Source organism: Haemaphysalis longicornis, unplaced genomic scaffold, assembly GCF_048455015.1.
Source record: "Haemaphysalis longicornis isolate Haplotype H1 unplaced genomic scaffold, Haemaphysalis longicornis Haplotype H1 scaffold_1, whole genome shotgun sequence".
NCBI lineage: Eukaryota > Metazoa > Arthropoda > Arachnida > Ixodida > Ixodidae > Haemaphysalis > Haemaphysalis longicornis.
Genome location: NW_027526203.1, coordinates 417,417,279 through 417,439,707, shown reverse-complemented (window position 1 = coordinate 417,439,707; position 22,429 = coordinate 417,417,279). Strand labels below are relative to the sequence as shown.

The 22,429-nt window shown below is 48.8% G+C and overlaps 2 protein-coding genes and 1 pseudogene across 3 annotated transcripts; 2 read left to right on the top strand and 1 right to left on the bottom strand.

Annotated features, from left to right (window-relative positions):
* The first annotated feature begins 509 nt into the window (after window positions 1–509).
* Window positions 510–2,609, top strand: LOC144155604 (E3 SUMO-protein ligase PIAS3-like). 2 transcript variants are annotated; one of them, XM_077687149.1, is made up of 2 exons: window positions 510–1,934; window positions 2,472–2,609. In XM_077687149.1, exon 1 carries the CDS (start codon window positions 690–692, stop codon window positions 1,887–1,889), a length of 1,200 nt encoding a protein of 399 aa, XP_077543275.1. In that variant the 5' UTR covers window positions 510–689; the 3' UTR covers window positions 1,890–1,934; window positions 2,472–2,609. The 2 variants fall into 2 exon arrangements, with proteins under 2 accessions (XP_077543275.1, XP_077543276.1); XM_077687150.1 differs by having other exon boundaries at window positions 513–1,292; window positions 2,472–2,597.
* Window positions 2,201–8,368, bottom strand: LOC144155605 (uncharacterized; annotated as a pseudogene).
* A 5,049-nt stretch (window positions 8,369–13,417) lies between these two features.
* Window positions 13,418–15,353, top strand: LOC144155603 (E3 SUMO-protein ligase PIAS2-like). Its single transcript, XM_077687148.1, has 2 exons — window positions 13,418–14,683; window positions 15,207–15,353. Coding segments are annotated over exons 1-2 (1,233 nt in total). The 5' UTR covers window positions 13,418–13,451; the 3' UTR covers window positions 15,208–15,353.
* Window positions 15,354–22,429: the final 7,076 nt, after the last annotated feature.

The window sequence follows — 22,429 nt, the reverse complement described above, 5'->3', positions numbered from 1 at the left end:
TCTTGTTCACATACACTGCACACCGGGCTTGCGAACATCTCGGGACATATGTGGCGCGCCATCGCCGGGGTTAACGCGCACTTCACTTGTAGGTGACGAAGCAACACCGACTCCGCTCGGGAAAGTTCTCGATGCGGGGCCGGATATTCTCTTCTTCCTTCCCTGTGCCTCCTGAGTATCGCGCCGTAGTCGACTAGGTGTTCAGGGTCTTGTTCGTCGCCGACACCCGCGGGGATGCTCTCGCTGTCGTCCCGGCACCTGATGAGTTCTCGGGCCGCTGCGTAGCCAATGGTCGGCGGGCAACGACGAAGCAGACGACAGTGGAGTGAGTGACGGCGGGAGAGGTAGCGCTTGCGCGCAAAATACAAGCTAAATAGGGCGACTGACCAATATAACGGTTCCGGCTGCTGTAGAAGTGACGTCATGGCCTCTCCTAAGCTTTTTCTTTCCTCCATGCCCTACGAGGACTAGAAGCAAACCAGTTATGGCTTACGCCGCCACCTAGTGAGGCCACGCTATACTAAAATAATGGCTTGCACTGACGCCTGACGTAATAAGATGGAAGCTAATGTAACAACCAACACAACGATCATCATCATCTTTAAACAACAGGGCGCTGACACGAGCAAGGGAGCACGTTTCCGAACCAGCCGTCGTCGTCCTCGCCGTTCCTTAACCAGCTATCATCAATGGAGCAGCGCGGTGCGGAGCCTCTCTCAGAGCAGCCAAGTGTGGACCACCTGCTCGTGTGGTACCCCGAGCACCCAAAAGTGCGCTTCAAGCCGCTACCTTTCTACGACCCTCTGTGCGAACTGCACGAACAGGCCACTCTCATCCCTAAAGACAACGTAGGGGGGCCCCAAGAGAACAACTTTGTGTTTAGCTTCGCTCCTCGGCACGTGCGCGAGATTGTCTCCTCGAAGGGCATTTCCACGGGATCGCAGACGGAGTATGCTGTGCAAGTTCAGCTTCGTTTTTGCAGTCTCGAACGACGCACGTTCATTTCTAAGAACGACGTGGATGACGCATACCCACCGGAACTGTGCGTGAAAGTGAACGATCAGCTGTGCCCACTGCCCGACCCCATTCCCGCCAAAACGCCCGGAAAAAAGCCCAAGCGTCCAGGCCAGCCGCTCAGCATAGGCCCCCTGTGCCACCTCTCTTGGATGACACCCAACCGGATCTCGGTCACCTGGACACACAGCAACCTCGGCCGGATATATGTCCTGGCCCTGTACCTGGTGCGGAAGCTGTCACCGGCGACCCTGCTGGAGCGCTTGAAGGCAAAAGAGGTAAATAGTCCAGTCTACACCAGAGCGGAGATCAAACTAATGTTCCGGGAAGACTCAGACGGTGAGATTTCAACCACGGCCATACGTTGGTCCCTTATGTGTCCGCTGAGCAAGATGCGCATGGCCAACCCGTGTCGTGCAATGACGTGTTCGCACCTGCAGTGTTTCGATTTATTGTTCTTCCTGCAAATGAACGAGAGGAAACCCACCTGGATCTGCCCCGTGTGTGGCAAGCCTGCCCCCTTTTCCATGTTGCTCATTGATGGCCTGTTCAAGGAGGTTGCCGAGAAGGCACCGCGTGACTGCTGCGAGGTGCAGTTCCACGAAGATGGCTCCTGGTCCCCGCTTCTGGCCAATGAGACCCACGGCAACAACAGACCCAGCTCGCCGATTGCGTGCACTTCAAGTTGTGCAGCCCCTCTTGCGTCCTCGCCGGGGAAGCAGTCTGGGCAGCCCAGCAAGCGTGCACGCCTGGTGGTCATTGACCTCACTGAGTGTAGTAGTGACGAAGGAGGCGGAGAACACCTCGATACTCACCCCGCAGCTGGGCCTGACGGGATGCAACGAAGACTCAGAGGACGACGACAGGGGCCATAGCTCTGTTCCCTCCCCTGGCGCCCACCTTAGTGTCCCCCACCGCTGGTACGATGCACCTCCCCAATTGCAAAGGGGTTCAGCAAAGCAGTCAGCACAGCTGTCATACTATCCCAGCTCCGTCAGCCTCTCCCACTAATTTTCCAGGTTTTTTTTTAAGTGCAGGTTACAATTCTTTTATTTTCGTAAAGAAAGTGGGGGGGGGAGGGGGGGGGGGGGGAGTAGGCGGCAGATTGGGGACTGGAGCCATAGGTTCGGTCCGAAAAATGGGCCCGTGTTCCTCCACTTTGTTTCCTAACGTACAAATGCTGGAACTTTGTTCTTAGATCAGCCAAACTGCTCGTATATAGAAAGTCGTCTACGCGTGAAGACTAAGGTGCATGGTGTATGGTCACACTTGTGACTAATTTCTTTTCTTTACCCCACAAAAAATGACAATAAGGTATGTCTAAATACTTTATTTTCGCCATGTTATCACGAAGGATTAAACACTCCACTGGGTGTATCAATTTCTAATGGCCAGTTTAGTTGGACCATGCTTTGATCACAAGTCAATGTGTACCGCCTTTTTTGGTTTTGTTTCAGAATGGTTGGCAGATCTTGGAGGACAGTCACCTACAGTAGGACATTGGAAAACACTCCTCTCTGATGCGCTGGCACAAGGAACGGCAAAACGGGAAGCAAGCGTGGGTTTCTCACCGTTTTCTGGCCACACTTTCTGCCAAGCACAATTTTTTTTTTCCATTCTGTGTAATGAGAACAAAGGCCAAATAAACATTCCATGCCATACGGCTTAGCTCAATAGTGTGCGGCAACATTTTATTAGAAGAGCCAACTATTTGCGCGTAACAAGGATGACCCCTGCCAGAGTTATACTGCTCGCCTAAATAGGGGTTTGTTTCTTGGTTTTATTCTGCATTAGGGCATTGGTGCCACTGATTACACGTGCACAACTCATACAGAAACATTTTGCAGGGTAAGGAGGGGAGGTCACGTATAAAGACGTCATGATGAAAGAACACTGTGAAAGTTAGTGAGGGAAAAGGAAAAGGAGGGGCAGATGCGGGGAGGGCAAAAGGAATGGGATTTGACACCGGGTTTGTTGTGCCACAGTGGAGAACAAAGACACTGGTCATATGTTACAAAGGGTCCACGTCGGTGCGCCCTTTAATGACCATTTTTTGGCCTGTATGCCGTTTTAGTGAGCACACCCCCCAGCACGCAGTAGGAACTTGTGAAATAAAGCCGAAAATTGGTACTGGTCACCTGCCAGACTCGTGACTCTGCTATCAAGAAATTCGGGTCGTTGAACCCATGCTGCCGTTGGTAGACCTCGTTTATGTCATGCATTCGACTTCCAATTCTTCGTGATAACTTAAGGATTGCCTTAGGAAATTTAAAAGACTCTCCTAAAAAAGCATACTAGTGGTTACAGCACACATCCTAGGAATGTATCCCCGACATCACACGTGGAAGTGCTAAGGTGTGCAAAGGCTCTAAAAATCACTAAAAAGCTCTGGAGAGTCCAGGCACGCTCGGTTTTTGCACCTTTCGCACCAGCCTTTCCTCATTGTCCGAAGGCTAATGAGATGAGCACCAGTGCCCTGAAGCAACACGTTTAATTATGTGGCTATAGTTAACCAGGACCCCCATCCACCTCAAGCAATAAGACTGACAAATATGAGACACATAACACAGCCATTTTTCTTTAAGGTGAAAGCAAGAAGTGACCCATTCTCGTAAGAATTGTTATCGTACGGTCGAGCAAATTACCGCCACTGTAATGCGTAAATAACAAGCACATGCCTGCATGTGGGACTCGATGGGATTCCGGGTTCGATTTCCAGCCACCGCAACCGCTTTTCTGATGGAGGCGAAAAGCAAAAAAAATGTTCGTGTGTTCGAGATTTCAGCACACGTTAAAGATTCCCAGGTGGTCAAAATTAATCCGGAGCCCTCCACGACGGCGCGCCTTATCACCCGAGAAGCATCGGCGCGTTAAGCCCCACAGTCAATCAATCAATCAATCGATCAATGGGATTCGAACCAGGGCCTCTGGAGTAACAGTTGAATGCGGTACCACTGCGCTATCTCCACTTTTTTTTCCTTTATTGTTGCTGCGCTATCGCCGCAGGTTGACAGTGGTGGAACAAAAGTTGTTGTCGCTGTTGTTGTTCCTTCCTTTGTGGCTCATACCCACTTGGGGATTGGCGAGGAATTTCAGAGGCCAATGGGCGCTTCAGAGGCCAATGGGTGCACTACTCAGAACCATGAATTGAAAACGTAAAAGTTGTACTAGTGCGTGCCGCGTGAAATGTGAACGTGATGGCACACGAGTAGAACACGTGCACACCAGCTGCACAGAACTCTGATTGAAGGAAGCTGTGGCTCGTTTCAATACTATTGCTGAGGTAACTCTCACCATAAGACGAAAAAACAAAAACGAAGAGACTTAAACACGGCTTAGCAGAAAAAATGCTGGTCAACGCTATTACTACCAAAAGACAAAGAATTGAATTTGAAGGAGTTGCACATACAATATAGCATTAAAAATTGTTAATTAGTATCGCCAGGCTTTCACTTTTAAAGCAGGAAAGCAGACTTAAGTGCAGACAGGAATTTTTTTTCATGTTATGACAGTTTTAGCTTCACACACATACAGAGTGCGCGTACGCAAACGTGAAGACTACGTAGCTAGCCCGCATGTAGTTTGAAACCCTTTTGGTTACGCGTACGCGACACACTCCACGCGTACGGCGTTCGGATGCTTGCGCTATCCGCCCATAGCCGTGCGTTACTCCTAGTGCAATCTACTGAGACACAGATGCTGGTGTAGTGCGACGGCAAGGCGTGAAGGCTGGGGCATTGAAAAGGCATGGCAACGCGAATCGGAAATATTTAAAAGAAAGCGTCTATTTGCACATAGTAGAACATGAGTGACCAAGCCCGTGGCTGGAACAAAAGAAGGAACAAACAAGCGAGTGCATCCCAGACCTCCTTGGGGCCTGGAGCTACGTCGGCGTAATGGCACTGAAGGTGGCGCTAGTGATGAGCTAGTGATTATAGCATAGGCTGGCACTCACACCCCACACCAGCCTGGTTGACCACGTATCGTGGTCACAGATGTGCACAGATTGCCCACAATGGTCAAGACCACACTGACACACACGGGGAAACAGTGCCGCACGCTTCACTCACGCACAAAAGTGCACAAAATCATCTAAGTGGCTAGGCAGCCGTCGAATGCGTTGTGGCCGTTTAGGCTGTTGCTGCACTGGCAAGGTGAGTGTACACTGTGCTGCTTCCTTGCACTGGAAGTTTGATGCACACTTGCCCTGGCTTCGAACTGACTTTGCCCTGACTTTGCCCTGGCTTCGAAGTTCGTGAAAGGCACGCAAATCGTCCTTGCACAGGAGGTTGATGACAGCTTCTCAAGTTGGCAAACAGTCTCATGACCTCGGCTGAGCTTTGTGGAGCAAACAGTATGCCACGCATGCTAAGCACAAAGTCCTTGCTCGTCTTGTGGCCAAACGCTGAATGGTCGATGCTGCTGCGAAGCTTTCCAGCTGAAGCACATCGATGCCACTCACGAAGTGGTCAGCCAGGCGCTGGCACAAGTTGTCCTTGGTCTGTTCTGGTACCGCAGATGGCCGAGAGTTGGGCGGTGGCTGTAGTTGAGTAGTAGTCTCTTGCATAGGCCGTGGCTGGTTGCCGTTGTTGACAGGCTAGGAACCCGTAGGCAGTTGTCTCATGAGAGTTAATTTTTCTGGCTATTGACAAAGTTCTGGGCATGTTGGGCCTGCTTTAAGCTGTTGGCTGGGCTGGAAGTAGTTGGCGGGCGGCTCACCGACAGTATGGACTCTTTCTGGTTGTTGAAGGAATTCTGGCCATGCTAGACTTGTTTTGAGCCGTTAACAAGCGAGTTATTGGATTTGGGCACCCGTGGCTTTGACTTTTTCAGGCTACTACTTGAGGGCAACGTTTGGGCTCCCAACGCTTGCCATGGTGGCTGCTGTGGCAAAGGCAACGGATCATGTTGCAGGCAGTCTTTGCCACTGGGGCTGGCTTGAGGAAAAAGGAGTGACCTAGCTGGGATCACAGCATTTGCCCTTCTTGGGATTAGCTTTTGGTTTGCGATAATGGTAACATTCGTGGCTGTATGCTGCAAGTGCGTTGGTTTCGGTGGCTCAAAGATGAGATGTGCTTGTGCTGCCGCAAACCAGTCCTCACCAAGAATGAGGGGAAGTACATTAGCCTCCAAAACAGCAGCTTCAACTCCTGTGACTAGGCCAATCGATATCTTTAAAAGAGCCATGAAGAGAAAAAACCAGTTTGGTTCATTCAAAAGTTTGCCCCGTTAGGATAATACTGACACCACTTTTAATGCGAACTTTGCTCAAATGAGCTACATAATTAGGAAAAAAGGGACTGGCCATGCGACTGACTAGCTCATTTTCCGCAACAGAACCTATGTCATACCAGCCAGCTCTGCGATTGGCGGAGGGCGGCAAAAGCAAACGCAAATTAGGCAGAGCTTACAAGCTTGCCGAACGAGCTATTTGCACTTAAATTTAGGGCACATTCTTTTTAAAGCCGTAAGAATGGTGGGACAAACAGAGGAAGTTATGAAAGTACACGTAAACATAGAAGTACCGATGCGTACTGCTGTTGGTACTGTGCGCATTATGCTTGGTTTAGCTGCACAGGACTGCGGGGCTTTGGGCTTGTCTCAGACGACACTGGCCGATTGACGCAAGCAACGGTGTCTTACGTGACCATATTTGTCGAGCGAGCACTATGTTTCAGAAATGATTATTTTCTCCCTGAACAAAAACAAGCCAGGTTTAAATACGGTCCAAAACAAACCAAAGTTAGAAAACGGCTTGCCACGGTATGGTGGTGCCATCTATGTTCACTAATAGTAAACAAGTCTTCCCAATCGGCTGCAAAGTGGTCGTTCCCTGTGATGTCATTGCAGACAACGAAAATGCGCGATTCAGCGGGAAAATCAAAATTTTAACTTAAATTAATTTCTCAGTGAATAAAGCATCGTTTGCATTCGGACAAGCGCTGGGGGCACGATAAAATACGAAATCTTTTGAATAACACAAACTTGTATTTTGTCTCCATGGCTCCTATAAAAATGCAGCACCACCAGGAAGAATTGCGCCTCCTCCGACAACAGCAATAGGGGCTTAGTAAATGCACGGGATGACCATGCTTGCAGGCACACAGGTTTCAGATATTAGTGTCATCTTGGATCCCGAGTCAGGAAACGCTTCGCATTCACCGACTCCCATGACAGTGGCGTTGAAAAAAGGGCATTGCTGTTGCCAGCCGTCAAGCGTAACGCGTGCACAGTGCAGTGCTAGCGGCAACTGTGCCTTGGGCGCGGTTGGAGGTGCTGATATTATGACTGCAGGTAAGCGGTTGGTGCGTGTAGGGCATTTGGATGCCAAGTGCCCCGAAGTATGACAATGGTAGCAGACTGCTTGAGACAGGTCTTGGCCACAATGAAAAGCAGGGGTGCCATACTGTGCTCAAATGGCTGCATTAGCGGCTTCTTGTTGATCAGTGGCCAGCTCTGGGCTGTGGTGGTGATGGTTCTGGGTGAGACTGCTGAAGCTCCGCAGGCATAGAGACAGGAAATGGTTGCGTCGGCGGCTTCGCAGAACTGGCAACTGGCTTAGTTTGGCATGGAGATGTTGCGCACTCTTGTTGAGGCTAGTGCAGGTGGTGATAAAATCAACTACCATAGGTGGCCGATTGGCTGCTATGGCGGCGAGGATGTGTTCGCGTAAACCCTGCAGCAGGTAGTCGATATTTTGGGCATCACAGAGAGCTTTACAGGGCAATGCTCAATGATTCGCAACTTGGCAAAGGCATACTGGTGCAAAGTTTCACCTGGGGCCTGGGATACCTTCATAACCTGTTCTTGCCACTCGATGAGGGTCAATTCTGTGGAGAATGTGTCTTTGATGGCTGCACTCCAGGTGCCCCAAGTGGCGTATACGTTACCGAACGCGAGATGCCAGTTTCGCGCCGTACCTTTGAGCTTGCTAGCAGCGATCAGGTGTGTGGTGGCATCGTCCCACAAAGACAGCTGCTGCACTCGATGCACGTCGTCAAGCCACACGTTGACGCTGTGGCTGTGCAAACCGTCAAACTGCGGAATGGAAGATGACAGGTCGGGCAGTGTCGTCACCGTCGTTGCAGGACGAGGTAGCTGCTTGAACAGCAAGGCAGGACTGTGTACCGTGGTTTGGTCTAGCATCAAAGGCACCGCGGCGGACAAGGCTAGCCAAAGGCTAACCGGGGTGCTACCTTCACGCTGCAGCTGAATGTCAACTTCGAGTCACTGAAAGAAGTCATCTTTGGAACCGGCGGTGTCCAGTTGTCGCCGTGCCAATTCTTCCCATGAGGTCGATGCCAAGGCGCGACATAGTCACACAGTAGAGGCGCTCCTACACAATTCCCGGCATGATATTCCGCCGAGCCGGCTGTACTGCAGGCGGTCACACACACAACACAATCTTGCTGGCGCGTTCACCTGCAAGCGCACAGAGACGCTCACAAGAAGGCGAGCGAGCGAACGGCGAGAAGCGCTCGGGGGAGAAGACAAAATGGCGCACTGGCTGTCGAACGGCGAAGGCCGGCTTCGTTACCGCGTTGGCGTACTTGCATGGCTGCGTGGCTGCACAGAGGCTCGGGTGTCGACGGCGCCAGATGTGAGGGCTGGGCGTGAAGGCTGGGGCGTTGAAGAGGCATGGCGAGGCGAATCGCACACATTCAAAATAAAGCGTTTATTTGCACATAGTAGACCACGGCCACCGCCTTGAGGGGCGGCACCATTTCGTCGCCATTCCGAGAGGTGGCGCTGGCGTTGGGTGCGATGCTCGCCCTGGCCATGTGTTTTCGCTGTGCTGTTGGTGCTCGCCTGTTAATCACGTCTGTATTAACGTATTAGCTCTGTGCTGTCATCGTGCATATATATTTTACTGGATCTCTGAAGTGTCGGTGCGGTTTATTGACGTGCTGCGCGCCGGGCTGCCGTTCGGGGTACATATGCTTCGGCAGCGGCAAAGTCCGTGCCGCGGCATTTCTTCAAAGCGCCGAAGTATAGTGCCTAGAATAGTATATTCTAGGCACTATAGCCGAAGGGTCCTGACGGATTGAAGGTGTGGGAAAGCGCGATTCCGCGGAAAAACTTCAACGTTACGTCATAAACATGCGTTTGGGGCATTCATTGTGAGCCTCAATTGACATCGTCAACTGTTACGAATACGTCCTGAACGGTCAAACTGTTAATATACCGCAATGCAGGTGGACCCTGAGGGACGGCGCGGCGCCCCGTATTTTACCTGACATACCTGAGCATCTGTCGACGCCAAATGCGTCAAAGTCATGCCGAAAACCACCCAAAGGGAGGACAGTGGTTCCCACGCATGTTGCGTCCTGCCAAAATGATGGGCCTAATTGTGCGATGAAACTGGCGCAAGTGGCGGTATGAGTGGTGTAGAAAACGCCGAAGTCAGCACGTACGTTAGGAACTGTGCTGTGGTTTCGCGGTTATGCAGGAATTCAGCAAAAGTCCAACATTTCAATCGTAGAATGTTAAGGCTTCACCCACCCAGGTTATCTTCTAGAAGCTCGAAGATTCTGGGGACATTGTGCTGATTGAGAAGGGTGTAGTAGTCAAGCAAAACTTGTCGGTTGAAGTTTGTTCAAGAGGAGTGATTTCCCGTAGTGCAGCTACAACGATAAAAATGGGAATATTCACCCTCAGCTGACAAGCCAGAAGAATGTAGCAACATTTCTTCGCTACATTGTTGCCTTAAAGGTCAGCCCTTGGTACGAATGTTACCTGTTTACAGGCATTTCATCCGCTAAAACAACCGTGAAAGGGCAGTGTGTGGGCTACAACAAATGCGTGGTGTTGTCAATTCAAAACATTTACCCTACCCGGCGCGGTGGCTTAGGCGCTGTGCTGCTGGGCGCAAGGATTCGGGTTCGATTCCCGGCCGCGGCGGCCGGTATTTTGATAGAGGCGGGAAATGAAAAGACCCGTGTGTTCGAGATTTCGGTGCACGTTCAAGATCCCCTACGTGGTCAAAATTAATCTGGAGCCCACCACTACGGCGCGCCGCATCGCCTGTGAAGCGTCGGCGCGTTCAACCTCTGATAAATCAATCTGACTAGTCAAAACTGGGAAGTGTTGCCTATCTGTAGATTGAAAAAGAAACGAGCAGGAAAAATCTACAGAGAAAAAGTTTGGAAGGCAGCATAAACGATGGCTCAACAGAAAAACTACCAGTCTAAACGCTTAAAAAAAAAAAAGGGGGTATATCCGGGCTACGAGAAGATAAAGGAAAGTTTCTGTGACCCTAATAGACAGTCCATCAGATTTACAAACCAACAAAAAAGCATAGCACGACAAACATTCTTATTCGAGAAAAAAGTTTATTTCTTTTACGAAACAACAATTATACCTGCCAAAGAAACAAAAGGATTTGAAAACGATTGGTTTAATAATTGGTTTAATTTTCTTTTTTGACAGCGAAGCTGCTTAGCAAATCGTAATTTTTCGTGTCCGCAGTTAAAAATACCAAGAATTTGCTGAGCGCGGGCCTCGCGGCGACTGCCCGGCAGTTAACAAAATCAAGAAAATGCCTAGCGCTCGTGTGTGTGTGCCTCGCGACTAGCGCCCAGCGTCCCCTGCGCACGTTTGTCAAGCCATGAATACCCACTAAGGGAGATTAGCCAAGATTGGGGCGACCACCCGGTAATTTTAAAAACAAAGGAAATTCCGAGCGCTCGTGTGTGCGTGCCTCACGGCGACAGCCCAGCGTCCCCGGAGCACGTTTATCAGGTCAAGCATACCCACTTAGGGGAGATTAGGCAAGATTGGTCTTCCCCCTCAAAAAAAAAAAAAAAAAAACTCCAGCGTTCGCTGTAATCGTGGCAACACTTGCTCGGAACGAGAAAGACACGCAGGTCACGGGTTCGATTCCCGCGGCCGCTTTTCTGATGGAGGCGAGAAGCGAAAGCGCCCGTGTGTTCGAGATTTCGGCGCACGTTAAAGATCCCCAGGTGGTCAAAATTACTTCAATCAATCAATCAAGACACGTACGCCCCTCCAAGGTGATGTCCAATGATTATCACTTCAAAAAAAAAAATGCAAGAAAATCACACTTATACCAACTATGATGGAGTAAGGTTGTTGCGGCAGCGAAGAACAAACAAATTGGCTGCAATCGTGAACCTAAACCTTCGTGATGGTCGTGAATTGGTTGATTGATTTGATTGATTGTAGGGTTTAACGCACCGACGCAACGCAGGCGATGAAGCGCGCCGTACTGGAGGGCTCCGGTTTAATTTCGACCACCTGGGGATCTTTAACGTGCGCCGAAATCTCGCACACACGGGCGTTTTTGCTTTTCGCCTCCATCAGAAAAGCGGCCGCCATGGGCGGGAATCGAACCCGTGACCTCGTGTTCAGCAGCGCAACGCCTTAGCCACTCGAGCCACCGCTGCGGGTTCGTGAATTGGCTGCGTCCAGCTTCGCTATCTTCAAGTCTTGCGCGTTAGTGTGAGCTTCTTTCATATTTTATCAATAAAGCCAACTACTGTGGCAGCACTTGGTTTCCAATGGGCTCACCTGATCAATTTTGTTGGGATTGTAAATATGTTCCTGTGAAAATGTACCTACTGCATTTGCTTCCACAGCATAAATAAAAATGGCGAGGCATCTTTTAGCGGCCGAGGACAAGCGGACTGCGCAGTGTTTGCCTTGACTTTTTTTTTTTTTTGTCGTCTTCAGTACAGCTTGTTTCTCGTCGTAATGTCGATAAAAATGTAATGCTCTTGTCACTAAAGCGTAAGATTGGAGAGAAGTTGGATTTTGCATGCAAAGAAGAACGTTAGCAGTGTGTGGTGGTCGTTCACCGGCGCCTTTCCAAGCAAGGAGTAGCAGACTACGCGCCGAGACCGATATCAACTAGCGTCACAAAATATTTATTTAGTGGCTCTATTTAGTTGTTCTAATCTTATTTATTTAGTAGCTCTAATCTATTTAGTGGCTCTAAAGCTTATTAAGTGGCTCTAATCTCAACGCTACCGCAGCGCCACCGCCTGGTCGGCGGCAGCGCCGGCGCGCATCGTGGTACTGGAAGGCCGCGCTCTTTGCCAACTGACCCAATCTAAAAATACTGAACACGACTGACCACGACGGCAGCGAAACAAAAGAAGGAACAAACAAGCGAGCGGGTAACAGACCTATACAGGGTGACAACTTAAGAACGGCACCGGAAGTTGCGGCTGTGCCTTATCACCGTAGCCGGATGTTTCTCCGCGCGGCGCAAGTAGGGCGTTACTGGGGATATTTTGAACATGGCGTGAGCCGTTCCCGTGATTTTTTGGACTTAATATGCTTTTAAACGACTCCAGTGACGATAAACAAACTGCGTGAGACAAGGCAGACGATATCACGCATTCCTAGCAAACCCCTTTCAAAACGCGTGCGCACTGACGTCACGGGTCCGGCGTTTTAGCGGAGTGATACACTACATGAGGTGGTGCCGTTCTTGAGTTGCGGCGTCGGCGTAATGGCACTGAAGATGGCGCTAGTGATTAGCTAGTGATTATGGCATAATCTGGCGCTCACAGTAGCCGTTCGTGATCTCGCCAGCCCGTTGTTATGACGACGAAAGCGCTACGTCGCCAGACTCCTCAACGCGTAAAGCATTGAGCTTTTACACTGGCTCAAGAAGCGGGAAATCACAGACTACCTTGCGTAGCAGACGACGCCGAGGTGCGTTTCCCTTCACGTTAGCTTGAAGCACCAGCACGCATCGACATTGCAATAAAAACATAACTTGGCGCCTCCCCCTTGGACGGGCTGCTTGAATAAGTTTCGTAACGACAGGGCTGGCACTCTCAGTATACAGGACGCTATGGCTAGACCCATGGAGGAAAGAATGGCTAGACCCATTCCGGTCATGGTAATATTTTCCCCACTACCGCTCCTTCCTTTTTTTCTTCTTTCTTTACCATTGAGACGACACCTTTTTCTACTCTCCAGTTTTCGTGTTGTTTCACAGGTTAAATCAAATTGTTCCTTGCCAATACCCCTGAACGCTCATGAACTAATTTTGTGGGCCATCACCATCATCATCATGATCCATATAATTTTTGTAATGGTGCCAAGAAGGCACATTGAAGGGGCGATACGATGACGACGGATTCTTGAGCTCGTGGCTGAATGAAACAGAACCCTTATTCCCATGTATTATCACCGCCGTACCGGTGTAACCCTACAGGGACGAGGTGCAAAACAGTAACGGCTTATGCCGCCACCTAGTGAGGCCACGTTATACTAAAACAATGAAATGCACTTATGCCTGGCGTAACAAGGTGGAAACTGGGGTAACACGCAACACTACGATCATCATCATCCTAATTGTCGATGTGGAACAAGAGGGCGCTGACTCGCGCTCACGAGAACGTTTCTGAAGCCAGCCGTGGTCGCCGTGGTCGTCATCCGCGTTCGTGAACCAGCTAGCATCAATGAACCAGCGCGGTGCGAAGCCTCTCTCGTGGCAGCCCAGTGTGGGCCCCCTGATCGTGTGGTACGCCGAGCACCCAAAAGTGCGCTTCAAGCCGCTGCCTTTCTACGACACTCTGTACGCCCTGCACGAACCGGCCACCCTCATCCCTAACGACAACGTAGGGGGGCCCCAAGAGAACAACTATGTGTTTAGCTTCGCTCCTCAGCACGTGTGCGACATTGTCTCCTCGAAGGGCATTTTCACTGGATCGCTGGCGGAGTATGCTGTGCAAGTTCAACTTCGTTTTTGCCGTCTCAAAGCAAGCTATGAGCTGGATGACGCTTACCCGCCGGACATGTGTGTGAAAGTCAACGATCAGCTGTGCCCACTGCCCGACCCTATTCCCACCAAGAAGCCCGGGGAGCAGCTCAAACGTCCAGGCCGGCCGCTCAGCATCGTCTCTCTGTGCCACCTCTCTTCGGCGACCCCCAACCGCATCTCGGTCACCTGGACGTACAGCAAGTTCGGCCCGGTATATGCCCTGGCCGTTTACCTGGTGCGGAAGCTGTCACCGGCGACCCTGCTGGAGCGGTTAAAGGTAACCGCGCTGGGTAATCCAGTCTACACTACAAATGAGATTAAACTTATGTTGCGGCAAGACCCCGACTGTCAGATTTCAACCACGACCCTGCGTTGGTCCCTTATGTGTCCGCTGAGCAAGATGCGCATGGCCACGCCGTGTCGTGCAATGACGTGTTCGCACCTGCAGTGCTTCGACTTATTGTTCTTCCTGCAAATGAACGAGAGGAAACCCACCTGGATCTGCCCCGTGTGTGGCAAGCCTGCCCCCTTCTCCATGTTGCTCATTGATGGCCTGTTCAAGGAGGTTGCCGAGAAGGCACCGCGCGACTGCTGCGAGGTGCAGTTCCACGAAGATGGCTCCTGGTCCCCGCTTCTGGCCAATGAGACCCACGGCAACAACAGACCCAGCTCGTCGATTGCGTCCACCTCAAGTTGTGCAGCCCCTCTTGCGACCTCGCCGGGGAAGCAGTCTGGGCAGCCCAGCAAGCGTCCGCGTCTTGTGGTCATTGACCTCACTGAGTGTAGTAGTGATGAAGAAGCTGGCGGAGGGAACCCCGATGCCAACCCCCAAGCTGGCCCTAACAGGATGCAGCCGCGAAGGGGAGGACGACGACAGGGTCCAAGCTCGGTTCCCGCCCCTGGCGCCCACCTTGGTGTCCCCCACCGCTGGTACGATGCACCTCCCCAATTGCAAGGGGTTCCGCGAACCAGTCAGCACAGCTATGTCGTACAATCCCAGCTCCGTCAGCCTCTCCCACTAATTTTCACGGTTTTTTAAAGTGGAGGTTACAATTTATTATCGGAAAGAACGGGGAGGGGGAGGGGGGGTTACGCCTATTGGGGACCGAAGCCGTAGGTTCGGTCCGAACAATGGGCCCCTGTTTTCCTTTTCTTTGTTTCCTAACATAGAAATGCTAGAACATTTTTAAAAAATCAGCCACACTGCTCCTTTATTGAGAACGGTCGTCGACGCGTAAGGACTAATGGGCATGGCGTATGCTGACACTTGTGACTTATTGATTTTCTTTACCCCACAAAAAATGACAATATCGTTTGTCTAAATACTTCATTTTCGCCACGTTATCACGAAGAAACAATAAACACTCCACTTGGTGTATTAATTTCTAATGGCCAGCTTCATTGGACCATGTGTTGATCATAACTCAATGGGTACCGAATCTTTTTGTTTCAGAACGGTTCGCACATCTTGGAGGACAGTTACCTGCAGTAGTACACTGGAAAGCGCTGCTCTCTGATGCGCTGGCAGAAGGAACGGCGAAACGGGAAGCAAGCGCGGGTTTCTTACCGTTTTCCGGCCACGCTGTCTGCCAAGCACAATTCCCTGTTTTTTTTTTCCATTCTATGTAATGAGAACAAAGGCCAAATAAACAGTCTATGCCATACGGTTTTGCTCAATAGTGCACGGTGACATTTTATTAGAAATACCCGCGAGCAACACGAATGAATCCTGCAAGAGTTATGCTGCTCGACTAAATAGGAGTTTTTTTCTTGGTTTTATTGTGCATTAGGGCATTGGTGCCACTGATCACACGTGCACAACTCATACAGAAACAATTGGCAGGTTGAGAAGAGGGGAGGTAACGTATAAAAACGCCACCATGAAAGAACACGACAAAATATAGTGTAAGAAGAGGGAAAGGAGGGAAAGACGAGGGGAGGGGGAAAGGAATGAGATTTGACACCGGTTTCGTTGTGCCACAGTGAGAACAAAGACACCGGTCATTTGTTACAAAGGGTCCACGTCGGTGCACCTGTTAATGACCGTTTCAGAGAGCACGCACCCAAGCACGCAGTAGGAACTCATGAAAAAAAAAAAAAACGAAAATTGGTACTGGTCACTTGCCAAAGTTGTAACTATGGCCGTTGAACCCACGCGGCCGTTGGTAGACCTCGTTAATGTCATGCATTCGACTCACAATTCTTCGTGATAACTTAATAGTTGCCTTAGGAAATTTGAAGGACGCTGCTGAGCACGAGGTCGCGTGTTCGATTCCCGGCCGGGGCGGCCGCTTTTCTGATGGAGGCGACAAGCAAAAACGCCCGTGTGTGCGAGATTTCGGCGCACGTTAAAGATCCCCAGGTGGTCAAAATTAATCCGGTGTCCTCCACTACGGCGCGCATCATCGCCTGCGTTGGGTCGGCGCGTTAAACCTTACAATCAAATTTGAAGGACTCTTCTGGAAAGGCATAGTGGTGGTTACAGCACACATCCTAGGAACGTATCCCCGACGTCACACGCGGAAGGGCTAAGGTGTGCAAAGGCTCCAAAAATCACTAAAAAGCTCCCTAGAGTCCAGGCACGCTCGGTTTTTGCACCTTTCGCACCAGCCTTTCCTTGTTCTCCGAGGGCTTATGAGATGAGCACCAGTGCCTATGATGAAACACGTTTAATTATGTGGCGATAAGTAACCAGTGCCCACATACACCTCAAACAATAGATTGACGACAAATACGAGACACATACACAGTCATTGTTCTTTAAGGCGAAAGCAAGAAGTGGCCCATTCTGCGAAAAATCGTCAAGTCCTTGGTGTAATAATTGTTGTTGTCCGGTTAAAAAAATGACCGCCACTGTAATGCGTAAATAACAAGCACATGTCTGACTCGATGAAATTCGAAACAGGGCCTCTGCAGTACAGATGAATGCGCTACCACAGCGCTATCTCCGCTTTTTTTTTCTTTATTGTCGCTCCGCTATCGCCGTAGTTTGGCAGTGGTGGAACAAAAGTTGTCGCTGTTGTTGTTCCTTCCTTTGAGGCTCATACCCACTTGGGAGATTGGCCAGGAATCGGGAGCTTCGGAGGCCAACGGGCGCGCTACTCAGAATTATGAATTGGAAACGTAAAAGTTGTACTAGTGCGTGCCGCGTGAAATCTGAACGGGATGGCACGTGAGTAGAACACGTGCACACCAGCCGCACAGAACTCTGATTGAAGGAAGCTGTGTCTCGTTTCAATACTATTGCTGAGGTAACGCTCCCCATAAGACGAAAAAATAAAAGCGAAGAAATATACGCAAACACGGCGTAGCAGAGCTAAAATGTCGGCCGAGGCGATTGGCACCAAAAGACAAAGAAATGAATGTGAAGAAGGAGTTGCAAATACGATATAGCATTAAAAAACGTTAATTAGTATCGCCAGGCTTCCGCTTTCAAAGCAGGAAAGCAAACTTTAGTGCCTATAAGAATTTTTTTAGACAGTTTTAGTTTCATGGGCGTTCGGAGTTCATGTACGCAAACGTGAAAAGACTATGTAGCCTACGCGAATGCACTTTGAAACTCTTTTAGTTTCACCAGAACTCTGGTTTCACGTACGCGACGCACTCCGCGCCTAGGGCGTTTGGATGCACGCGCTCTTCACCCATAGCCGCGCGTAGGGTATTGGCAGTCCCTATCCGCACGCCTCGCGCGGATTATTTTTAAAACTGTCCGCACGCCTCGCGCGGATAACTTTTAAAACTGTCCGCACGCCTCGCGCGGATAACTTTTAAAATTGTCCGCACGCCTCGAGCCCGAATGCAGCCAATGCAGTGATGCAGTGCCGTGTGCCGAGTTTCTTCCGCATTCAACTTGGATGCTATCCGCGTGTTGCGTTGTCGTGGCTGGTTACTTTAGTCATTGCTTTAGTGTTCGCTAGTACGATGATTTCCTTACTTAAACCAAGTGCAGCGTCGGTCTGCTAACGCTCGGCTTCGCGTTGTGTGCTGTCTTGAGCCAGCCAGCTCACGGTTGAAGCCGGCGTGCTAAGCCCTCGTCGGAGAAACGGCGACCACGACGACACCGACCCATCTCCGGAAGAATCGAGGACGGAGTTTGCCATCGCTAGTTCTGCACTTCCTATCCTACAAGCCACGTTGCAACAATGTGCCAGAGATCACCACACGAACAAATGCCGTGCTGTGATATGGCGAATACTGTGAGGTGAAGATGATTGTGTGCATCGGGGTGTAGTGCTCGATGTACTGCCACATTCGTCTTGTGATTGCGGTGACGGCGTTGCACATGGTAAATGCACGAATGAGGTGGGGCCGAGTGCAGGGTGCGTTCTCTGCGCTATCGCCCTTCATGTCTGCGCACTCGGCGGCTGAGTTCGATTCTTTCATGGGCAGCGATTGCTGCAGGCAGCCGTTGCAAGCAATGCGCGGTTGCACTAGTCAGCTACGGTCGCCTTGGCGTTTGTTTATCGCCCGAGGTTCTTTCTTTCAACGTAGCTGCTACCCGCGTAACATTGAAGAAAAAAAAAAGGTGATTATCGCACGGAACTGATAACCTGAGCATGCGTGTGTGGTATATTCTGTGCAGACCTTGAGTGCTTAGTATTGTTCTGCTGGTGCTTGCTTGCTACTGCGCGTATTAGTTTTCAGGCTAGAGGAACAGGCACAGTGCCAAAGCGATACTGAATCATGCATTGGTTTTGAAAACAACACGAGGGTACGTAGAATAACGCTCACAGCACAAAATAAAAACAACCAATGAAAAAAAAAAACCAGCGCTGTTTGCTGTCCTTTAATGTGCCCGTTTTTTTTTATTGTGAGCATTATGGTTTACCAACTAGCTGGCCCCCTCGTGTCCTAGCTGTGCTAGATGTGATGAGGCGTCAAAGGCCCGTCGAAAACACTGCGTATGAAAAATCAGTCGACTTCTTGCCAGGTATAAAAATTCAGTTCGAAATTACAAGCGCTCCATTTTAAAGCACTCGCTTTTGTGGAAACTGCTGTTGTGAGAAGCGAGTCTGATGCATTTAAATAACACACATCATTGCCACATTCTTGCTAGGTAGCGGCACATTGTATGCACTGCTATTATGAGCACATTAAAGCATTATAAATGTAGTATTCATGCCGAGAGAGAGAGAGAGAAATCTGTACTATATAGGCAGCCATAGTCCAGGTTGCCTGGCCGTCTCCTAATCTTCATTAGAAGACGGCCAGTCTGCAAATCTCACAGAGTTCCTCACTATGACCACCAGAAGTTCTTGCATCAACTTCACGTCCACACCATGATCTGCGCTCAGCCAGTCTTCCCAGGAAGCGTGTGGCGGCAGGTATAGTGGATGGTACCCCCAGAAGAGGGGTAGTACTGGTGGGGTGTGAAGGGCAGTTGGTTGTCGGTCAAGTGGGGCAGGAGGATTACATTTATATAGTGGACACGAGGCTGGGCAAGAAGGGAAGGGGTTTGTGCATTTCGGACCATAGATGCAGCTTCACGAGACAGGGTGAGGTGGGGGACCCGGAAAGACTGCCTGGTTCTAGCACATGTGCAATATGTGGGCTTGGATATAAAGCTTCTCAGCAAAACTGTACACAACTCAGGATCTGCTATGATGCCAAAGAGGGCACTGGCAAGCATTTCATCACACGAGTTCTTGGTGTGTTACGTCTTTCCTTTGTCATTGTTCCAGCCATGCTGTTTTTTCCTGTTGTGCAGAACCAACACACTGCCACTGTTGTATATTTTATCACATGATGCGACATGTGTTGACCCCTAGCCAAAAATTCTGTGTGCGTGCATTATGTGTCGGTCCAAATTTTTCTGTTCAATATACTCTATATGGTAATAGAGGAGCTAGAGCCAAAAGCAAAACAGGGTTCGCACAGGTCCTTGAAAACCTTGAAAACCCTTGAATTTAGAAGTGTCAATTTCAAGGCCTGGAAAGTCCTGGAATTTTTAAATGGTCCTTGAAAACCCTTGATTTTTCCGGAGAGAATCAATGGCCCTGTCTTTTCACAAGAATTCAGAGTGTTTATCGTGGATTTTAGGTGCTAACAAATGTAAAGAAACATCGCAACAATTAAGTTTCAGTGTATTGCGTGAAATTACAAGTTTGGTGGGAGCAGACACTTGTCAATCCAATCCATGTCACGATAGAATCCAGTGAAAGCCAGCTTCTGTTCTCTATCTTGCATCTTCCATATAGTCTGTGGACGCATGCTCCTTGCATATTTCCTGTGCCTCATACGCTCCATCTGCGTTTGCTTTTTTGTGAAAATGGTGGACGTGTACATTGTTCATCCTGCCTTGCAGCAACACTTGCGGATTTAATTTTAGCTGATACTCTTGCTGACAAAGGAGGAGATGCAGGCAACATTAACTAAGTTTTAAAATCAAACAGCCTCAGCAAACACAAAGTAAAAAGAAAAACCTCTAAATACCAGCCATGAAATAAAAAATAAAGCTGGGGAAGCATTTACGAACCCGTTAGCAACTATCTAAATGTGCACTAATTTGCTTAGGTATTGTGCAATAAAAAAACTTTTTCATTGTGTTGGAAAAATTATAAATAATCCCATATAAAACTTTAGATGGGGACCTTGAAAATGTGTTTTCTGGTCCTTGAAAGTCCTTGAAAACCCTTGAATTTTCGCTTTTCAAGCCTGTACGAACCCTGAAACACTTCAAAAGCAAATTCCAACCTGTGCCACCAGTGTATACATTCACTCTTGAGGAGGGGAATTATATCACAGTCATCACAGTGTGTGCCTTTGAAAGTTCTTTCCAGAGAGGATGTATCTGTTAATCTTTTGCATTATGAGTGCATGAGACGGCACACATATTAAAAGAGTAGTTACTCATAATGTTCAGTTCTTCCTACGAGACTGAACTGGGCCAATCTTGTTACTATAGGCAGTGCAAGTGTTTCAAGATATGTACTCGCTCGTGTTGTGGTGTTCATCAATTTCCTTTTCTTGGGTTGGTGTTCTGCCTTTTTTTTTTTTGCACCGTTTTACCTTTTGAATTCGTGCGAAGCTTGAAATTGTTTTATGAAACAGTAAAGTTCCAACTTCTAAAAGATTACACACACAAGAAGCTATTTGCATAGTTGCTCAAATTGGAAATTTCATGTCAGTAGTCCTTTAAATCACCTTTATTCTTCACAGGAACAAGGAAGATGAGAACAGGGCTGCTTTCGACATAGGTGCCTTAGTAACACCACTCTTCACTCAGCACAAAGGAAAAAGGAAACACAAAATTTCGTTTCAGGTTGCTATAAAAGGACCATTACCTTCTTCATAATTTTGTAATGAAAAGGGAAATAGGTGACATCAGTGCCAGAGAAAGGTGCCCGGAAATTGTTTTCATTCATGTCATGGGCAGGTAGAATGCAGTAGCTTCTGGTGGTATTATGCAAAGGGAGGGGTAGTAATGTGGAGTCATATGCGTGATTGTTAAACACATTATTGTTGCATTTTATTGAGTGCCGGAAATGCCACAGTTGAAACACCTTACATGATACAATTTTAATGTCGAGGCAATGCTGTTGCCTAGCTCACCGTGCTTGTGATGTCAGCTTGTGAAATTAGAGCAGCCTTAGTAAAACTTTACTGAAAGAAATGCTGAAGGTAAACTAATCTGAAATCCACTTTCACTTGCTAGTAACTTTTTTCCGAAAGAAATTGAGCACAATAAACCTTTTGCCCAAACAGCATCATATTGTTTTAATTTTTTTTCTGGATCATGCTCCTCACCTTTTCACCCACAGACGATAACTCCGGGTGGTTGATGTTAGCCTCAACTGTAGCTTATGGTCTAGTTTTTAGGTGAAACTGTGCAGACATTAGAGGGTGTTTTTTGGATGGAATAGGTGCAACAGAAACGAAGAGAGGGGAAGAAACATAAGGACAGTCGCTGGTCTAACAACTCATGTTACACATGTTGGATTTATCACGTAGCCATAGCTTTAGCCTTGAAAAACATTATGGCTTCTGAGTGCACGACAAACTTTCCCACTGCACTACAACTAACCTGAAGTTGATATTTGAAAGTGTTCGGTATTTTTCAGCAGGCTATTCGACCGAAAATGGTACCCTGGAGCCAATGTGCAGCGAGTTCATACATAGTTTCACTAAGCCTGCCTGTGCAGAAGGAGCTAACATGAGGCCAAGTGTGAAAAATATGCAAGATTTTTCAAGTGACAAAGATTTAGTCTCATCTATATGCATTAAGTAGACTTAATTCCTGAACCATATACTGGTTCTTTACAGTGACATTTCACCTGTTGTCCACAGGTAGTCACAAGATTCTCCACACCACAGGAATACATGTGAGCAAGAAATGCCAGATTCCCTCTCGGGGAGTTCGTAGAGAGTCCAGGACTGATAATTGAAAACCCCTACCGTTGTTGCATAACGACTTCTGTTGAGCACTTTTTGGCTTGCAAGTTTTTTCTACTTTTCTACAGTTTTTTGTTCCTTCACAGGTTGCCTTTTAGAGTAAAAAAGGGAGACCTAAATGGGATTGAGAAGAAAGTGAGCGAAAGGCTGGGAAAGGCGTAAAGGAAAGGACAGTGAAGATTAATCATAGCGGGAACGGTGCAGTGCAATCAGCAGTCCCTCACACAGGTAAACAACCAATAGACTACCTTCACTGCACACACTGCCAAGAATGGCCTTGGTCCC